The sequence below is a fragment of the Entelurus aequoreus genome, linkage group LG26 (genome assembly GCF_033978785.1).
Source record: "Entelurus aequoreus isolate RoL-2023_Sb linkage group LG26, RoL_Eaeq_v1.1, whole genome shotgun sequence".
Taxonomy (NCBI): Eukaryota; Metazoa; Chordata; class Actinopteri; order Syngnathiformes; family Syngnathidae; genus Entelurus; species Entelurus aequoreus.
In genome coordinates, this window is record NC_084756.1 from 4,566,152 (window position 1) to 4,586,637 (window position 20,486).

General features: G+C 42.8%; 1 protein-coding gene across 5 annotated transcripts in view; it reads left to right on the top strand.

Moving 5' to 3' along the window:
* LOC133643419 (synaptotagmin-2) overlaps positions 1-20,486 on the top strand; it is a 76,851-nt gene that overhangs the window by 36,374 nt on the left and 19,991 nt on the right. For 4 of the 5 annotated variants that reach the window (XM_062037982.1, XM_062037983.1, XM_062037981.1 and 1 more), the window contains exons 2-3: positions 18,013-18,244; positions 18,312-18,472. In XM_062037982.1, the coding sequence (XP_061893966.1) occupies positions 18,040-18,244; positions 18,312-18,472 (366 nt within the window). In that variant the 5' untranslated portion in view covers positions 18,013-18,039. Of the gene's footprint in view, positions 1-18,012; positions 18,245-18,311; positions 18,473-18,810; positions 19,580-20,486 lie in introns of those variants that run through there. The other variant, XM_062037985.1, reaches the window with a different exon arrangement.

Sequence of the window (20,486 nt, forward strand, 5' to 3'; positions counted from 1 at the left end):
ACACATTGCAAAAAAGGCATTTTTACCAGTGTGTTACATGGCCTTTCCTTTTAACAACACTCAGTAAAGGTTTGGGAACTGAGGAGACACATTTTTGAAGTGGAATTCTTTCCCATTCTTGCTTGATGTACAGCTTAAGTTGTTCAACAGTCTCCCTTCTCATTTTTTAGCCTTCACACATTTTCAATGTCTGGACTACAGGCAGGCCAGTCTAGTACCCGCACTCTTTTACTATGAAGCCACGCTGGCATTGTCTTGCTGAAATAAGCAGGGGCGTCCATGATAATGTTGCTTGGATGGCAACATATGTTGCTCCAAAAGCTGTATGTACCTTTCAGCATTAATGGTGCCTTCACAGATGTGTAAGTAACCCATGTCTTGGGCACTAATACACCCCCATACCATCACACATGCTGCCTTTTACACTTTCACCCTAGAACAGTCCGGATGGTTCTTTTCCTCTTTGGTCCACAGTTTCCAAAAACAATTTCAAATGTGGACTCGTCAGACCACAGAACACTTTTCCAATTTGCATCAGTCCATCTTAGATGAGCTCGGGCCCAGCAAAGCGTGTCTGGGTGTTGTTGATAAATGACTTTGGCTTTGCATAGTAGAGTTTTAACTTGCACTTACAGATGTAGCGACCAACTGTAGTTACTGACAGTGGTTTTCTGAAGTGTTCCTGGGCCCATGTGGTGATATCCTTTACACACTGATGTGGCTTTTTGATGCAGTGCCGCCTGAGGGATCCAAGGTGCGTAATATCATGGCTTACGTGCAGTGATTTCTCCAGATTCTCTGAACCTTTTGATGATATTACGGAGCGTAGATGGTGAAATCCCTAAATTCCTTGCAACAGCTGCTTGAGAAATGTTGTTCTTGAACAATTTGCTCAGGCATTTGTTGACAAAGTGGTGACCCTCGCCCCGTCCTTGTTTGTGAATGACTGAGCATTTCATGGAAGCTGCTTTTATACCCAATCATGGCACCCACCTGTTCCCAATTAGCCTGTTCACCTGTGGGATGTTCCAAATAAGTCTTTGATGAGCATTCCTCAACTTTATCACTCTTTTTTGCCACTTGTGCCAGCTTTTTTGAAACATGTTGCATGCATCATATTCCAAATGAGCTAATATTTGCAAAAAACAACAAAGTTTCTCAGTGTGAACATGAACTATCTTGTCTTTGCAGTCTATTCAATTGAATATAAGTTGAAAAGGATTTGTTGTATTCTCTTTTTATTTACCATTTACACAACGTGACAACTTCAATGGTTTCGGGGTGTGTATGTTGCTGTTATGGTTGAAAACAAACAATAACAGCTTGTATTATTATATCGACAAATGAAAACAACCTTAATGCTGGTTTGTGTTAAAGTTAAGTTAAGTTAAAGTGCCAATGATTGTCACACACACACTAGGTGTGGCGAAATTATTCTCTGCATTTGACCCATCACAATTGATCACCCCCTAAGGAGGTGAGGGGAGCAGTGAGCAGCAGCGGTGGCCGCGCCCGGGAATAATTTTTGGTGATTTAACCCCCAATTCCAACCCTTGATGCTGAGTGCCAAGCAGGGAGGTAATGGCTCCCATTTTTATAGTCTTTGGTATGACTCAAACATATGTGCTTTTTAAAAGTCAGCATTTTTCACAATTACTGAATATATTGAATTAAAAATTGCTGGTTTGGTCCGAGGAACAAGTTTGCCATTTAGGCTGAAAACAGTAACACATTTTGTATTAATGTTGTTGTTATGAGAGAATATATGTCATCCAGGGGGTTCGGCCCTCTGCCTTTATCCCATTTTGCACAGGCACACAAACCCGGGTCGTCCGCATGAGAGGCGAGTGTGCTGACCACCGAGCTTAAAGACTGGACAACCAGCACACTCTAGAGCAGGGGTCCCCAAACTTTTTGACTCCGGGGCCGCATTGGGGTAAAACAATTTGGCTGGGGGCCGTGCTATATATATATATATATATATATATATATATATATATATATATATATATATATATATATATATATATATATATATATATATATATATATATATATATATATATATATATATATATATATATATATATATACAGTGTTGGGTTAGTTACTGAAAACCAGTAATGAGTTATAGTTACTAGTTACTTCATTTCAAAAGTAACTCAGTTAATAACTCAGTTACTTACACCAAAAAGTAATGCGTTACTTTGAAAAGTAACTATTTAGTTACTTCTTTTTTTCTTTTCTTTTTTAAAAGCTCCCATTAATGCCCTTTAGCCTTAATTTCAGTACTGTTATTGCACTGGAGAATAATACAATCTGTTGATCAACTTGACATGCATTTGCATCACTGAACTCTGCTAAGCAATGTGCTCTACATACAACACACAAACAATGTGCTCTACATACAACACACAAACAATGTGGTCTACATACAACACACAAACAATGTGGTCTACATACAACACACAAACAATGTGGTCTACATACAACACACAAACAATGTGCTCTACATACAACACACAAACAATGTGCTCTACATACAACACACAAACAATGTGGTCTACATACAACACACAAACAATGTGGTCTACATACAACACACAAACAATGTGGTCTACATACAACACACAAACAATGTGGTCTACATACAACACACAAACAATGTGCTCTACATACAACACACAAACAATGTGCTCTACATACAACACACAAACAATGTGGTCTACATACAACACACAAACAATGTGCTCTACATACAACACACAAACAATGTGGTCTACATACAACACACAAACAATGTGGTCTACATACAACACACAAACAATGTGGTCTACATACAACACACAAACAATGTGGTCTACATACAACACACAAACAATGTGGTCTACATACAACACACAAACAATGTGGTCTACATACAACACACAAACAATGTGGTCTACATACAACACACAAACAATGTGGTCTACATACAACACACAAACAATGTGGTCTACATACAACACACAAACAATGTGCTCTACATACAACACACAAACAATGTGCTCTACATACAACACACAAACAATGTGGTCTACATACAACACACAAACAATGTGCTCTACATACAACACACAAACAATGTGGTCTACATACAACACACAAACAATGTGGTCTACATACAACACACAAACAATGTGGTCTACATACAACACACAAACAATGTGGTCTACATACAACACACAAACAATGTGGTCTACATACAACACACAAACAATGTGGTCTACATACAACACACAAACAATGTGGTCTACATACAACACACAAACAAGGTGCTCTACATACAACACACAAACAATGTGGTCTACATACAACACACAAACAATGTGCTCTACATACAACACACAAACAATGTGCTCTACATACAACACACAAACAATGTGGTCTACATACAACACACAAACAATGTGCTCTACATACAACACACAAACAATGTGGTCTACATACAACACACAAACAATGTGGTCTACATACAACACACAAACAATGTGGTCTACATACAACACACAAACAATGTGCTCTACATACAACACACAAACAATGTGCTCTACATACAACACACAAACAATGTGCTCTACATACAACACACAAACAATGTGCTCTACATACAACACACAAACAATGTGGTCTACATACAACACACAAACAATGTGCTCTACATACAACACACAAACAATGTGGTCTACATACAACACACAAACAATGTGCTCTACATACAACACACAAACAATGTGGTCTACATACAACACACAAACAATGTGCTCTACATACAACACACAAACAATGTGCTCTACATACAACACACAAACAATGTGCTCTACATACAACACACAAACAATGTGGTCTACATACAACACACAAACAATGTGCTCTACATACAACACACACACAATGTGGTCTACATACAACACACAAACAATGTGGTCTACATACAACACACAAACAATGTGGTCTACATACAACACACAAACAATGTGGTCTACATACAACACACAAACAATGTGCTCTACATACAACACACAAACAATGTGCTCTACATACAACACACACACAATGTGGTCTACATACAACACACAAACAATGTGGTCTACATACAACACACAAACAATGTGGTCTACATACAACACACAAACAATGTGGTCTACATACAACACACAAACAATGTGGTCTACATACAACACACAAAGGCAAAGATATGTTTCAAAGGCCAATTTGTTTCTGGCCACAACAAATTGACAAAACTATTTTAAATAGCTGCAACATAATGGCACTTTAACTTTAACTCTAAGTAGATAGGATCTTTGATCCAAGACACAACTTACATTTAACTAAAATGTTATTTTTTTTGTGCTCGACAAAAGAAAAGTATTGAGAATTTCTCCTTGTTAAAAAAATCGACTCTTGGCTTCGCCATGATGTCTTGTTAGTTGTTATGATAGTAGCGTTTATGTGTGTGCGTGTGTGTGGCCCTTTAAGATATGACAGCATGTGAGGTGAATGACGTCAGTGAGTGAGTGGGCGAGAGAAGTGAGCGACCGGCGACAGTGAGTGCTTGCAGGTGCTCTCTCTAGCTTGGTGGATGGCTGCGTCCAATAAAGTCACAAAGTTGCAACAAACCGCCTCATTCACCCTCAGCTGTAAAGACCCTCCTCCGGGTAAAGTGAAGGTTGTTAGCCCCGAAGGAACGTCTCCCCTGCGCTCCTCAAGTTACTTTGTAACGTGTTAGTCCCAACACTCTATATATATATACATATACTGTATATATATATATATATATATATATATATATATATATATTATATGTAAATGTGTGTGTGTGTGTGTGTGTGTGTATATATGTTTATGTAAATGTGTATATATGTATATGTGTATATATGTGTATATATATATGTATATGTGTATAAATGTGTATTTATGTATATGTGTCTATATGTGTATATATATATATTTAATATATATATATATATATATATATATATATATATATATATATATATATATATATATATATATATATATATATATATATATATGTATTCATGCATATATATTCCTCACGCACTAATTGACTTAAAGAGTGCACTTGCTGCATGTCACGTTATCGATGGTAAAATGCATTTTTAGTCAATATGATTTGCCTGAGTGGCTAAGAAACGGTAGAAAATGGACTAGTAAGGACAAATTAAAAATAAAAATAAAAAAATAATAAAATGTTTTTTTTTTTTTTAAACATTTTTTAACTTGGGACTTCCCGCGGGCCGGATTTTGGACGCTGGGGGGCCGTAATTTGGGGACCCCTGCTCTAGAGTGAGGTTTACTAACACAAACTAACGCTAGTAGCTAAACTTTGCCAGAGCACTGTCATTAGCGGGCAACAAATATAACTAATGCATGTGTGTGTTATATTGTATATTATTCTCTAAATTCAATATTACATTCCTCAAACTACATCTTGTTATAATGGTCTGTACTGCTGTATATTCACATTTCTACAGACACATTTAAGTTATAGATCAGTGGTTCTTAACCTTGTTGGAGGTACCGAACCCCACCAGATTCACCGAACCCTTCTTTAGTGAAAAATACAATGTTTTTGTTTTTCAAGTTCAAGACAAATGTATATATTTTTGGTAACACTTTAGTATGGGGAACATATTCTAAGTAACAAAGACTTAATTTAGAGTTATTTGGACACTAGGGGAACATATTCTAAGTAATAAAGACTTAATTTAGAGTTATTTGGTTAGGGTTAGAGGGTTAGGGTTATAATAATACCTGGGATTTATATAGCGCTTTTCTAAATACCCAAAGTCGCTTATAATAAGGCCATGCCAAATAAGGCATTAATAAGTACTTAATAATGACTAGTTAAGAGCCAATATGTTACTAATTTGCATGTTAATAAGCAACTAATTAATGGTGAATATGTTCCCCATACTAAAGTGTTACCATGTTTTTTTTACTGGTGCACAAAATGAACCGTGCATGAACATCACCTTGTTCAAACAACAAAACCAACACAGTGCATAAACTCACAACAAATTACACACCTGCAAATTAGTGTGACTTCTGCTGTTGCCATACCCGTAATACGCCGATAGGGAGAAGTTTGTATTTACACGATGAGTCGGGTGTGTCTTGACCTCCGCCGAACCCCTGAGCCCGACTCACCGAACCCCTATGGTTCGATCAAACCCAGGTTAAGAACCACTGTTATAGATTATTTTACAAATGGTGAATTATTATCATTTAGACATGAAATGTCCGTTGGAATTATACTTGTAGTCAAACAAAATGTGTCTACAATCTATTTACACTTATAAGACATAACAATAATATATTTACACAGAGGACAACATAACCTTGTGTGAGATAGAGATACTATGTCTCTACAATACAGAACTACACTAGTGTTGTCCCCATACCAATATTTTGCTACCGGTACCAAAATGTATTTCGATACTTTTCTACCACAAAAAATGTCATTATTGTCTTTATTGTAACAACAAATGTTAGTGTACATGAAACATATGTTTATTATTGTCATTTAGTCCTGAAATAAAATAGTCAACATACTAGACAACTTGTCTTTTAGTAGTAAGGAAACAAACAAAGACTCCTAAATAGTCTGCTGACGTATGCAGTAACATTTTGTGTCATTTATACACCTATTATTTTGTACACATTATGAGAGACAAACTGTAAAAAATTATTATTCATCTACTTGTTCATGTACTGTTAATATCTGCTTATTTTCTGTTTTAACATGTTCTATCTACACTTCTGTTAAAATGTAATAATCACTTATTCTTCTCTTCTTTGATACTTGACATTAGTTTTGGATGATACCACACATTTAGGTATCGATTTGATACCAAGTAGTTACAGGATCATACAATAAAATATAACACCTATTAAACCAATACTGATGAAGAAATACTGATGTAAAGGGTAGGTGTCGCGCTGTTTTCTGTTTTAACATGTTCTATCTACACTTCTGTTAAAATGTAATAATCACTTATTCTTCTCTTCTTTGATACTTTACATTAGTTTTGGATGATACCACACATTTAGGTATCCATCCGATACCAAGTAGTTACAGGATCATACATTGGTCATATTCAAAGTCCTCATGTGTCCAGGGACATATTTACTGACTTTATAAACATAATATGAAGTTTAAAATAAATAAATACAATTTTGTGATGCTAAAAAATATCGATGTAATCATAGTAGTATCGACTAGATACGCTCTTGTACTTGGTATCATTACAGTTGATGTCAGGTGTAGATCCACCGCTGGCATTTGTTTACATTGTGACGCCGGTGAGCTATTGTATCCTCCTACGCTGTGTAGTGAAGCATGTTTAGCTTTTCCTCCTCCTCCAGTGATAATGCTACCTGTAAGAAACTGACTTTATTTGTCGCCATGGAGACCAGGATTAGTGATTTAGAAGTAGCTAAAACACTGTGAATGGATGTTAGCTGCTAGCTAGCTAGCCATGTTTTAAAGCAGCTCTTCCTGAGGGTGTTTCAGTGTTATAACTTCACCTTTATCTTTACTTTTTACACCAAAATGTGTCCATTCTCCCTTTTCGGTCTGCTTGTAAGTACTCTGTGTGTGTGCGCTGCCAAACATGCTCCTCTGCTTGTAAAACCAGCAATGTCATGACGTGACGACATGTTGTCATGCTCGTTAAGAAATGTTTTTTTAAAAATGGGGAACCGGTACTTTTCAAACAGAGTATATAGTACTGTTTTTGATTCATTAGTACCGGTATACTATACTAGTACCGGTATACCGTACAACCCTACACTGCAGTGCACTCAGGTATACAAAGGGTTAACTGCTCTCAACTGACCCACGCATGGAAGAGCTAGCTAGATGCTAACCCTAAAGGCACTAAAACATCAATCGGTGTATTCCATTTGAATTCTGCGATGTTTAATTATGAAATGTTTACATCCGAGATACTTCACAACATCACTAACCTGCCAATGTTTGAGGAGATGGAAGACACAAACTATCTTTAAAGATGCTCAAGTTTCCTCTGAGGGGAGGAAATACCCCACCTGAAAAGGGACCCATGGACAAAGAATGATAAAAAATGATTGACACATCTAAAACACATGTACTCACATTGTGAAGGCACCACAGTAAACAGATCTAAAGAACTAAACAAGAACTGGGAGGCTAAGTAGGTCGGCTGATGCTCCTTTGTGTTCATGTTCATACTTCTTTTCTGCATGTGGACATTTTTGTTTCAAATTCGGGTTTTGTTTGCCATCCATCCATTTGTCCGTTCGTCCGACCTTCCATCCATCCATTGTCTTCCCGGACCATGGTCCTGGTGGAACGTCCAAGGAGGTGTCCTAACCACCTCATCTGGCTCCTCTCACCGCAAAGGAAGACTGAGCTCCTCACCCTCAGCGAGTCCAACTGACCCGCAGAGGAAACTGGATTTCTGCCGTTGGTACCTGCAGTCTTGCTCTGTCAGTCACTACCCAGAGCTGGTGACCCTAGATAACGATGGGAACCTAATCAATCAGTAAATCCGCCTTCGCTTCAGGACAGCAACGGCATTCCTACAAATGCTGCCCTGAGTCGGATTCCCTCACTGGTAAACAAAACCCAGAGGTACTTGAACTCCTCCACCTGGGTCCGGTGCGATGTGTGTTGGGTGGAAGTCGAGGTCTTTGATAACGGTGTTAAATCTTGAGTTGTTCAATCAAGTGTCAACTGTATTACCAGATAATAATAGCAGGTGTTGTTTTATTGAGATACAAGTCTGTGATATCATTTCAAGATGAACTGAGGTATGCGTATTCCTGTTTACTGTTTCATTTCAGTTCCCGGCAGTATTGTACCAGTAATGGTTTTATCCATTTTAACGACGTTCGACGTCAACATGCTTTAAGATCGTCTACTTAAAAGCTGCGGCGTTGCAACTTTGCTTTCGCTCCAGGCAGAGCTGAGTCACCCGGACGTGGGGAAACTACCAAATGGCTGTAAAGCAATCTAACGGCAGTAGAAAGAAGCTTCATAAAAACCATGGGACAGAACATTCCAAAGTGAACTGATTGGTCGTCCGTAGCATTTGGTCTGTTGAGAATAAATGATAGTATGAGATACTTACATAGTTTTGCTTGTGGGTGGACTTTCTGAGGACAAACATGCCAACGTACATATCTGACATGTGAGAGTCATATGAACCATCTCCAGCTCTGAGACCCTCAGGGAGTGGTCTCCTGGTGACATGTTAGAACCATATGAACCTTCTCAAGCTCTGAGAACCTCAGGGAGTGGTCTCCTGGTGACATGTTAGAACCATATGAACCTTCTCAAGCTCTGAGAACCTCAGGGAGTGGTCTCCTGGTGACATGTTTAAAACCATATGAACCATCTCCAGCTCTGACAACCTCAGGGAGTGCTCTCCTGCTGACATTTTAGAACCGTATGAACAAACTCCAGCTCCGAGAACCTCAGGGAGTGGTCTCCTGGTGACATGTTAGAACCATATGAACCATCTCCAGCTCTGAGACCCTCAGGGAGTGGTCTCCTGGTGACATGTTAGAACCATATGAACCATCTCCATCTCTGAGACCCACAGGGAGTGGTCTCCTGGTGACATTTTAGAACCGTATGAACAAACTCCAGCTCCGAGAACCTCAGGGAGTGGTCTCCAGGTGACATGTTAGAACCATATGAACCATCTCCAGCTCTGAGAAACTCAGGGAGTGGTCTCCTTGTGACATGTTTAAAACCATAAGAACCATCTCCAGCTCTGAGAACCTCAGGGAGTGGTCTCCTGGTGACATGTGAGAGTCATATGAACCATCTCCAGCTCTGAGACCCTCAGGGAGTGGTCTCCTGGTGACATGTGAGAGTCATATGAACCATCTCCAGCTCTGAGAACCTCAGGGAGTGGTCTCCTGGTGACATGTGAGAGTCATATGAACCATCTCCAGCTCTGAGACCCTCAGGGAGTGGTCTCCTGGTGACATGTTAGAACCATATGAACCTTCTCAAGCTCTGAGAACCTCAGGGAGTGGTCTCCTGGTGACATGTTAGAACCATATGAACCTTCTCAAGCTCTGAGAACCTCAGGGAGTGGTCTCCTGGTGACATGTTTAAAACCATATGAACCATCTCCAGCTCTGACAACCTCAGGGAGTGCTCTCCTGCTGACATTTTAGAACCGTATGAACAAACTCCAGCTCCGAGAACCTCAGGGAGTGGTCTCCTGGTGACATGTTAGAACCATATGAACCATCTCCAGCTCTGAGACCCTCAGGGAGTGGTCTCCTGGTGACATGTTAGAACCATATGAACCATCTCCATCTCTGAGACCCACAGGGAGTGGTCTCCTGGTGACATTTTAGAACCGTATGAACAAACTCCAGCTCCGAGAACCTCAGGGAGTGGTCTCCAGGTGACATGTTAGAACCATATGAACCATCTCCAGCTCTGAGAAACTCAGGGAGTGGTCTCCTTGTGACATGTTTAAAACCATAAGAACCATCTCCAGCTCTGAGAACCTCAGGGAGTGGTCTCCTGGTGACATGTTAGAACCATATGTACCATATCCAGCTCTGAAAACCTCAGGGAGTGGTCTCCTGGTGACATGTTTAAAACCATATGAACCATCTCCAGCTCTGAGACCCTCAGGGAGTGGTCTCCTGGTGACATGTTAGAACCATATGAACCATCTCCAGCTCTGAGAACCTCAGGGAGTGGTCTCCTGGTGACATGTTAGAACCATATGAACCATCTCCAGCTCTGAGACCCTCAGGGAGTGGTCTCCTGGTGACATGTTAGAACCATATGAACCATCTCCAGCTCTGAGACCCACAGGGAGTGGTCTCCTGGTGACATGTTAGAACCATATGAACCATCTCCAGCTCTGAGAACCTCAGGGAGTGGTCTCCAGGTGACATGTTAGAACCATATGAACCATCTCCAGCTCTGAGAACCTCAGGGAGTGGTCTCCTGGTGACATGTTTAAAACCATAAGAACCATCTCCAGCTCTGAGAACCTCAGGGAGTGGTCTCCTGGTGACATGTTAGAACCATATGAACCATATCCAGCTCTGAAAACCTCAGGGAGTGGTCTCCTGGTGACATGTTTAAAACCATATGAACCATCTCCAGCTCTGAGACCCTCAGGGAGTGGTTTCCTGGTGACATGTTAGAACCATATGCACCATCTCCAGCTCTGAGAACCTCAGGGAGTGGTCTCCTGGTGACATGTTAGAACCATATGAACCATCTCCAGCTCTGAGACCCTCAGGGAGTGGTCTCCTGGTGACATGCTAGAACCATATGAACCTTCTCAAGCTCTGAGAACCTCAGGGAGTGGTCTCCTGGTGACATGTTTAAAACCATATGAACCATCTCCAGCTCTGACAACCTCAGGGAGTGCTCTCCTGCTGACATTTTAGAACCGTATGAAAAAACTCCAGCTCCGAGAACCTCAGTGAGTGGTCTCCTGGTGACATGTTAGAACCGTATGAACCATCTCCAGCTCTGAGACCCACAGGGAGTGGTCTCCTGGTGACATGTTAGAACCATATGAACCATCTCCAGCTCTGAGAACCTCAGGGAGTGGTCTCCAGGTGACATGTTAGAACCATATGAACCATCTCCAGCTCTGAGAACCTCAGGGAGTGGTCTCCTGGTGACATGTTTAAAACCATAAGAACCATCTCCAGCTCTGAGAACCTCAGGGAGTGGTCTCCTGGTGACATGTTAGAACCATATGAACCATATCCAGCTCTGAAAACCTCAGGGAGTGGTCTCCTGGTGACATGTTTAAAACCATATGAACCATCTCCAGCTCTGAGACCCTCAGGGAGTGGTCTCCTGGTGACATGTTAGAACCATATGAACCATCTCCAGCTCTGAGAACCTCAGGGAGTGCTCTCCTGCTGACATTTTAGAACCGTATGAACAAACTCCAGCTCCGAGAACCTCAGGGAGTGGTCTCCTGGTGACATGTTAGAACCATATGAACCATCTCCAGCTCTGAGACCCACAGGGAGTGGTCTCCTGGTGACATGTTAGAACCATATGAACCATCTCCAGCTCTGAGACCCTCAGGGAGTGGTCTCCTGGTGACATGTTAGAACCATATGAACCATCTCCAGCTCTGAGACCCACAGGGAGTGGTCTCCTGGTGACATTTTAGAACCGTATGAACAAACTCCAGCTCCGAGAACCTCAGGGAGTGGTCTCCTGGTGACATGTTAGAACCCTATGAACCATCTCCAGCTCTGAGACCCACAGGGAGTGGTCTCCTGGTGACATGTTAGAACCATATGAACCATCTCCAGCTCTGAGAACCTCAGGGAGTGGTCTCCAGGTGACATGTTAGAACCATATGAACCATCTCCAGCTCTGAGAACCTCAGGGAGTGGTCTCCTGGTGACATGTTTAAAACCATAAGAACCATCTCCAGCTCTGAGAACCTCAGGGAGTGGTCTCCTGGTGACATGTTAGAACCATATGAACCATATCCAGCTCTGAAAACCTCAGGGAGTGGTCTCCTGGTGACATGTTTAAAACCATATGACCCATCTCCAGCTCTAAGACCCTCAGGGAGTGGTCTCCTGGTGACATGTTAGAACCATATGAACCATCTCCAGCTCTGAGAACCTCAGGGAGTGGTCTCCTGGTGACATGTTAGAACCATATGAACCATCTCCAGCTCTGAGACCCTCAGGGAGTGGTCTCCTGGTGACATGCTAGAACCATATGAACCATCTCCAGCTCTGAGACCCACAGGGAGTGGTCTCCTGGTGACATGTTAGAACCATATGAACCATCTCCAGCTCTGAGAACCTCAGGGAGTGGTCTCCAGGTGACATGTTAGAACCATATGAACCATCTCCAGCTCTGAGAACCTCAGGGAGTGGTCTCCTGGTGACATGTTTAAAACCATAAGAACCATCTCCAGCTCTGAGAACCTCAGGGAGTGGTCTCCTGGTGACATGTTAGAACCATATTAACCATATCCAGCTCTGAAAACCTCAGGGAGTGGTCTCCTGGTGACATGTTTAAAACCATATGAACCATCTCCAGCTCTGAGACCCTCAGGGAGTGGTCTCCTGGTGACATGTTAGAACCATATGAACCATCTCCAGCTCTGAGAACCTCAGGGAGTGGTCTCCTGGTGACATGTTAGAACCATATGAACCATCTCCAGCTCTGAGACCCTCAGGGAGTGGTCTCCTGGTGACATGCTAGAACCATATGAACCATCTCCAGCTCTGAGACCCTCAGGGAGTGGTCTCCTGGTGACATGCTAGAACCATATGAACCATTTCCAGCTCTGAGAACCTCAGGGAGTGGTCTCCTGGTGACATGTTTAAAACCATATGAACCATCTCCAGCTCTGAGACCCTCAGGGAGTGGTCTCCTGGTGACATGTTAGAACCATATGAACCATCTCCAGCTCTGAGAACCTCAGGGAGTGGTCTCCTGGTGACATGTTAGAACCATATGAACCTTCCCCAGCTCTGAGAACCTCAGGGAGTGGTCTCCTGGTGACATGTTAGAACCATATGAACCATCTCCAGCTCTGAGACCCTCAGGGAGAGGTCTCCTGGTGACATGTTTAAAACCATATGAACCATCTCCAACTCTGAGAACCTCAGGGAGTGGTCTCCTGGTGACATGTTAGAACCATATGAACCATCTCCAGCTCTGAGAACCTCAGGGAGTGGTCTCCTGGTGACATGTTAGAACCATATGAACCATCTCCAACTCTGAAAACCTCAGGGAGTGGTCTCCTGGTGACATGTTAGAACCATATGAAGCATCTCCAGCTCTGAGAACCTCAGGGAATGGTTTCCAGCTGGTGCCCAGAGTCAGTACCAAACAATGTGAGGCTGCGTTTCTGTGAAATCTGGAATAGTCTTCCAAGAGATGTTTTGATCCAGGCTGAAAACACTTATTTAATCGTTTATACGACAACTGAAAGTATTTTATCTTGTCTGAGCCTTATTGTCATTTTCTGTAAATCTTTCTGAAATGTCTTGTGTACAAATTGTGATCTGCTTTTCCTCGCAGTCGTAGTCAATCTGTGTCAGAATGATGTAGAACACAGCAGAGCTTTAACGTCTATTGATTTGTCTACATTCGGCGTTGAAGGTCTTTTTCTTCTTCTTCAGCATACCATGCAGTGTCTTGACTAGAAGTTCCATTAAAGACAACAATACAGTATGGTGATTGAATGCCTGTCTGCCGAGAAGGTCCGGTGACTTCACAGTTTTCCTGCACCCCCACACACACATAGACCTGTGCCAACCCTCAACCCAGCCTCCCCTGAGACCACTGCTGGCATTCACAGCCAAGGTCTCTTATTTCCTCGCTAGCAGCCATTTTATCCAACTTAGCCACTGCCAACTCGTCATGACGGAGAGCACACCCTTCCTGTTTCCCCCTCTTTCTTTAATTTTGTCTTCCCTCCGCCTCATCCATCTCCTCTGGATCGTTATGCTCGGAGAGACAGAGACTTTTGTCCATTTGTCACTCAGACACCAAGTTCTCACATTAATGAATGAGTTTGTGTTTATCGTCTTTGGGAATATGTCCTCGTGCACAGATGGTATATTCCTTTAATCCATCACTGAAGACCTTTTGAACCTTCTCTTCTACACCAGACCTCCATCTTGCAATAAATGTTGTTGACAAGTAGCTTTACTCCCTTGGGGAGAGTTTACATGGGGCAGGAATCAAATTACCGCATTTTACGGACTATAGAGCGCACTGGTATATAAGCTGCACCCACTGAAATTTAGAAAAAATTACATATATTTCTATATACTAGCCACACCGGATTATAAGTCGCAGATATATACGTTGTGAAATGAGTAATTTACACAGAAATATTGAGTAAATGTTTATTTACAGACCTTAATGGTTTCCAAATGAAGCAATGTAGTATCTGTTAGTCTACAAAATAACATGTTCCCCCCCCCCCCCCCATTTGGTGGAGGATTACCCTATGTTCCAGACCACAAAGCATACTGGTAAATAAAACGCACAACATTTTAGAAGGATTTTTTCCCCCATATTATGGGTTTGATCCTGCGCTCGGGATCTTTCTGTGTGGAGTTTGCATGTCCTCCCCGTGACTGCGTGGGTTCCCTCCGGGTACTCCGGCTTCCTCCCACCTCCAAAGACATGCACCTGGGGATAGGCCCCTCCCACCTCCAAAGACATGCACCTGGGGATAGGTTGATTGGCAACACTAAATTGGCCCTAGTGTGTGAATGTGAGTGTGAATGTTGTCTGTCTATCTATGTTGGCCCTGTGATGAGGTGGCGACTTGTCCAGGGTGTACCCCGCCTTCCGCCCGATTGTAGCTGACATACACTACCGTTCAAAAGTTTGGGGTCACCCAAACAATTTTGTGGAATAGCCTTCATTTCTAAGAACAAGAATAGACTGTCAAGTTTCAGATGAAAGTTCTCTTTTTCTGGCCATTTTGAGCGTTTAATTGACCCCACAAATGTGATGCTCCAGAAACTCAATCTGCTCAAAGGAAGGTCAGTTTTGTAGCTTCTGTAACGAGCTAAACTGTTTTCAGATGTGTGAACGTGATTGCACAAAGGTTTTCTAATCATCAATTAGCCTTCTGAGCCAATGAGCAAACACATTGTACCATTAGAACACTGGACTGATAGTTGCTGGAAATGGGCCTCTATACACCTATGTAGATATTGCAACAAAAACCAGACATTTGCAGCTAAAATAGTCATTTACCACATTAGCAATGTATAGAGTGTATTTCTTTAAAGTTAAGACTAGTTTAAAGTTATCTTCATTGAAAAGTACAGTGCTTTTCCTTCAAAAATAAGGACATTTCAATGTGACCCCAAACTTTTGAACGGTAGTGTAGGCTCCAGCACCCCCCGCGACCCAGAAGGGAATAAGCGGTAGGAAATGGATGGATGGATATTAACAGCACTGGACTATAAGTCGCAGATAAATATGTTGTGAAGACGGAACGGCACTTGTACTTCCAGTTGAAAGCTCAGTTTCAACAGAAGGGCAATGCAGCACCTCGTCCAAAAGATGGAGCCATAGCACAAACAATAACACACCATTTCAGTGTCAGGGGTCAGTGCATGTGCCTCACAATACGAAGGTACTGGGTTCGAACTACTTTCTGTGTGGAGTTTGCATGTTCTCCCCTTGAGTGCGTGGGTTCCCTCCGGGTACTCCGGCTTCCTCCCACCTCCAAAGACATGCACCTGGGGATAGGTTGATTGGCAACACTAAATTGGCCCTAGTGTGTGAATGTGAGTTTGAATGTTGTCTGTCTATCTATGTTGGCCCTGTGATGAGGTGGCGACTTGTCCAGGGTGTACCCCGCCTACCGCCCGATTGTAGCTGACATACACTACCGTTCAAAAGTTTGGGGTCACCCAAACAATTTTGTGGAATAGCCTTCATTTCTAAGAACAAGAATAGACTGTCAAGTTTCAGATGAAAGTTCTCTTTTTCTGGCCATTTTGAGCGTTTAATTGACCCCACAAATGTGATGCTCCAGAAACTCAATCTGCTCAAAGGAAGGTCAGTTTTGTAGCTTCTGTAACGAGCTAAACTGTTTTCAGATGTGTGAACGTGATTGCACAAAGGTTTTCTAATCATCAATTAGCCTTCTGAGCCAATGAGCAAACACATTGTCCCATTAGAACACTGGAGTGATAGTTGCTGGAAATGGGCCTCTATACACCTATGTAGATATTGCACCAAAAACCAGACATTTGCAGCTAAAATAGTCATTTACCACATTAGCAATGTATAGAGTGTATTTCTTTAAAGTTAAGACTAGTTTAAAGTTATCTTCATTGAAAAGTACAGTGCTTTTCCTTCAAAAATAAGGACATTTCAATGTGACCCCAAACTTTTGAACGGTAGTGTAGGCTCCAGCACCCCCCGCGACCCAGAAGGGAATAAGCGGTAGGAAATGGATGAATGGATATTAGCAGCACTGGACTATAAGTTGCAGATAAATATGTTGTGAAGACGGAACGGCACTTGTACTTCCAGTTGAAAGCTCAGTTTAAACAGAAGGGCAATGCAGCACCTCGTCCAAAAGATGGAGCCATAGCACAAACAATAACACACCATTTCAGTGTCAGGGGTCAGTGCATGTGCCTCACAATACGAAGGTACTGGGTTCGAACTACATTCTGTGTGGAGTTTGCATGTTCTCCCCGTGAGTGCGTGGGTTCCCTCTGGGTACTCCGGCTTCCTCCCACCTCCAAAGACATGCACCTGGGGATAGGTTGATTGGCAACACTAAATGGTCCCTAGTGTGTAAATGTGAGTGTGAATGTTGTATATCTGTGTTGGCCCTGCGTTGAGGTGGCGATTTGTCCAGGGTGTACCCCGCCTTCCGCCCGAATGCAGCTGAGATAGGCTCCAGCACCCCCGCGATCCCGAGAGGGACAAGCGGTAGAAAATGGATGGATGGGTGCTTGGCTTTTTCAAAACTATTTGCATTATGTCCGTCAGTGAAGAAAAATCCATAAATTAGCCGCACCGTTCAAAGCATAGGAAAAAGGTTGCGGTTTATAGTCCGGAATTTACGATATGTTTACTCTGACAAAGCCGGCCACCAGCTGCACAAGACAGGCACCCAGGTGGAACCCCAAGGGAAAGAGTAAAAGGGGACGACCAAGAAAAACCTGGCGATGGGGCAGCTGAAGAAACTGTCCCAGGACAGAAACAGATGGAGGGACCATGTGGGGGCAACGGGCAATGATGATGATACCAATGGCTCCATGAGCTGCTTTGCAACAACTCCAAAGTCAGCAATTTGCAAGTTTTCCTAGGAATCAAGAACATTCTGAGTTGTGTTGACAGCTGTTGTTTTTGTGTCCTTGATTCAAAAAGATTTTACTGCCGCTGCTTCATCTCACCTCCTGTACCTCTCTGTCCGCTTCATGTTTCAGAGACGCCACGCCTCGTCTCTTCTAGCCATGAAGTTCAACCTGTTCAGAAGCCCACAGGCCGTGGCCCCCGCTGAGCCCACCGGCGGCACTACCGTCACCATGGCCCCGACTCTGGCTGTCATCTCCACCGTGGCAGAAAACTCAGGCTCCAACAACAACACGGAAATCAACAAGAACGACATGTTCGAGGAGATCAAGAGCAAGTTTTTGAATGAAATTGACAAAATTCCATGTGAGTGCCGCCTGGACTTATGGGGTGCTAAGACTTGCACTCATTTGACACTCTGCTTCCTCGCCAGTGCCCCCGTGGGCTCTGATCGCCATCGCCGTGGTGGCCGCTTTGCTGGTCCTCACCTGCTGCTTCTGCATCATCAAGAAGTGCTGCTGCAAGAAGAAAAAAAACAAGAAGGGCAAGAAAGGCAAGGATGGTTTCAACATGAAGAACATGGAAGGCGGTGAGGTACGGTCGTCCCTGAGGCCCCCACATTGCTGTTTCTAATCCACCTATAGATGTTAACCACTTTTTATCTTCTAGGACATGAGGACAGCCCTCTTCCTTTGACCTTATGTTGTGTTTTGTATACGTGGTGACAAAAAGTACATTTGATAAATCCATCCATCCATCCATTTTCTTCCGCTTATTGAAGGTCGTGTCGCGAGGCAGCAGCCTAAGCAGAGAAGTCCAGACTTCCCTCTCCCCAGCCACTTTGTCCGAGGTGTTCCCAGGCCAGCCGGGAGACATAGTTTTCCCAACATGTCCTGGGTCTTCCCCGTGGCCTCCTACCGGTCGGACGTGCCCTAAAAAACACCTCCCTAGGGAGGCGTTCGGGTGGCATCCTGACCAGATGCCCAAACCACCTCATCTGGCTCCTCTCCACGTGGAGGAGCAGTGGTTTTAAATTGAGCTCCTCCCGGATGACAGAGCTTCTTACCCTATCTCTAAGGGTATCCATGCACCCCGGTGGAGGAAACTTATTACGGCCGCTCGTACCCGTGATCTTGTCCATAACCCAAAGCTCATGACCATAAATGAGGATGGGAACGTAGATCGACCGGTAAATTGAGATCTTTGCCTTCTGGCTCAGCTCCTTCTTCACCACAACGGATCGATACAGCGTCCGCATTACTGAAGACGTTGCACCGATCCGCCTGTCGATCTCACGTTCCACTCCTCCCTCACCCGAGAACAAGACTCCGAGGTACTTGAACTCCTCCACTTGGGGCAAGATCTCTTCTCCAACCTGGAGATGGCACTCCAACCTTTTCCCGGGCGAAAAAGGGTTAAATTAACCAACTCATTTGACAAATGAGTTGGTTAACTTGAGACCTTAAAGACTGACTCCCTCCCAGATTGGTGGGCTCTCTTTGATTAAAGCGATGAATTAGCGTCGACAGTGCAAACCAGATAAATGTGTCATTCTTCACCACCATGGCGTGTGCGGCGACTGCCCATCTTTTGTGTTTGCTGTGTCGTGAGTTGAATCTCTTCCTCACTCTGCTCTCCTTCCTGTTTTCTGGCTTTGTGTCTGTCTTGTGTTTCTTGACCGTGGTGGACTCCCGCTCTACGGTAGGTGGATTGGCAATGGAATGAAGCTCCTTTTGGCTTGAACTTGAATTAATTCCTTTGGGAAGCCGTGTTGTTGTGCTCCTCCGGAGAGGAGAGTCTAACCGTCTAACCACACAACTGTTCATGGGACCAATGTGGACCAGATTGGGTCATGAAGATTGTCTAACACGATTAATCCATGCATGTGCTAAAGGGCATGTTTTGATGGGTTTATGGGAGTATGAGAAAACTGCATGACTCCCTAGATCCTCAGGAACAGTTCCAGTTCCACACACAACAACTCCAAAAGGCCAAATATTTAGTTTTAAGGCATTATTTGATCGTCGTTCATAAATGCTATTCCCTCTAAACCTGAATCATGTGCCACACTAATGCTAACCTCGCGAGACTTCTATTGCCCCTTTTCCACTACACAGTATCAACTCATTTCAAAAGACATTTATACGTGCTAATGATGTGTTTCAGTCATTAAACAAGAAATGGAATAGTCACAGCAGAATATTGTAAAATCATATGCTAACGTTAGCTTAACCTGTTGCTGAAGTACTGCCTTGAATCGCCTTAAATATGTCAACTCGGATTAAAAAATTCTTCAATCAATCAGTCAATCAAAGTTTCTTTGCATAGGCCTTAACCGCAGGTGCCTTGAAGGGCTGCACAAACCACAACGACATCATTCATGATAATGTGAGAGTCTAGTCCAGGGGTCACCAACCTTTTTGAAACCAAGAGCTACTTCTTGGGTACTGATTAATGCGAAGGGCTACCAGTTTGATACACACTTAAATAAATTGCCACAAATAGCCAATTTGCTCAATTTACCTTTAACTCTATGTTATTATTAATAATTAATGATATTTACACTTAATTGAACGGTTTAAAAGAGGAGAAAACACAAAAAAAATGA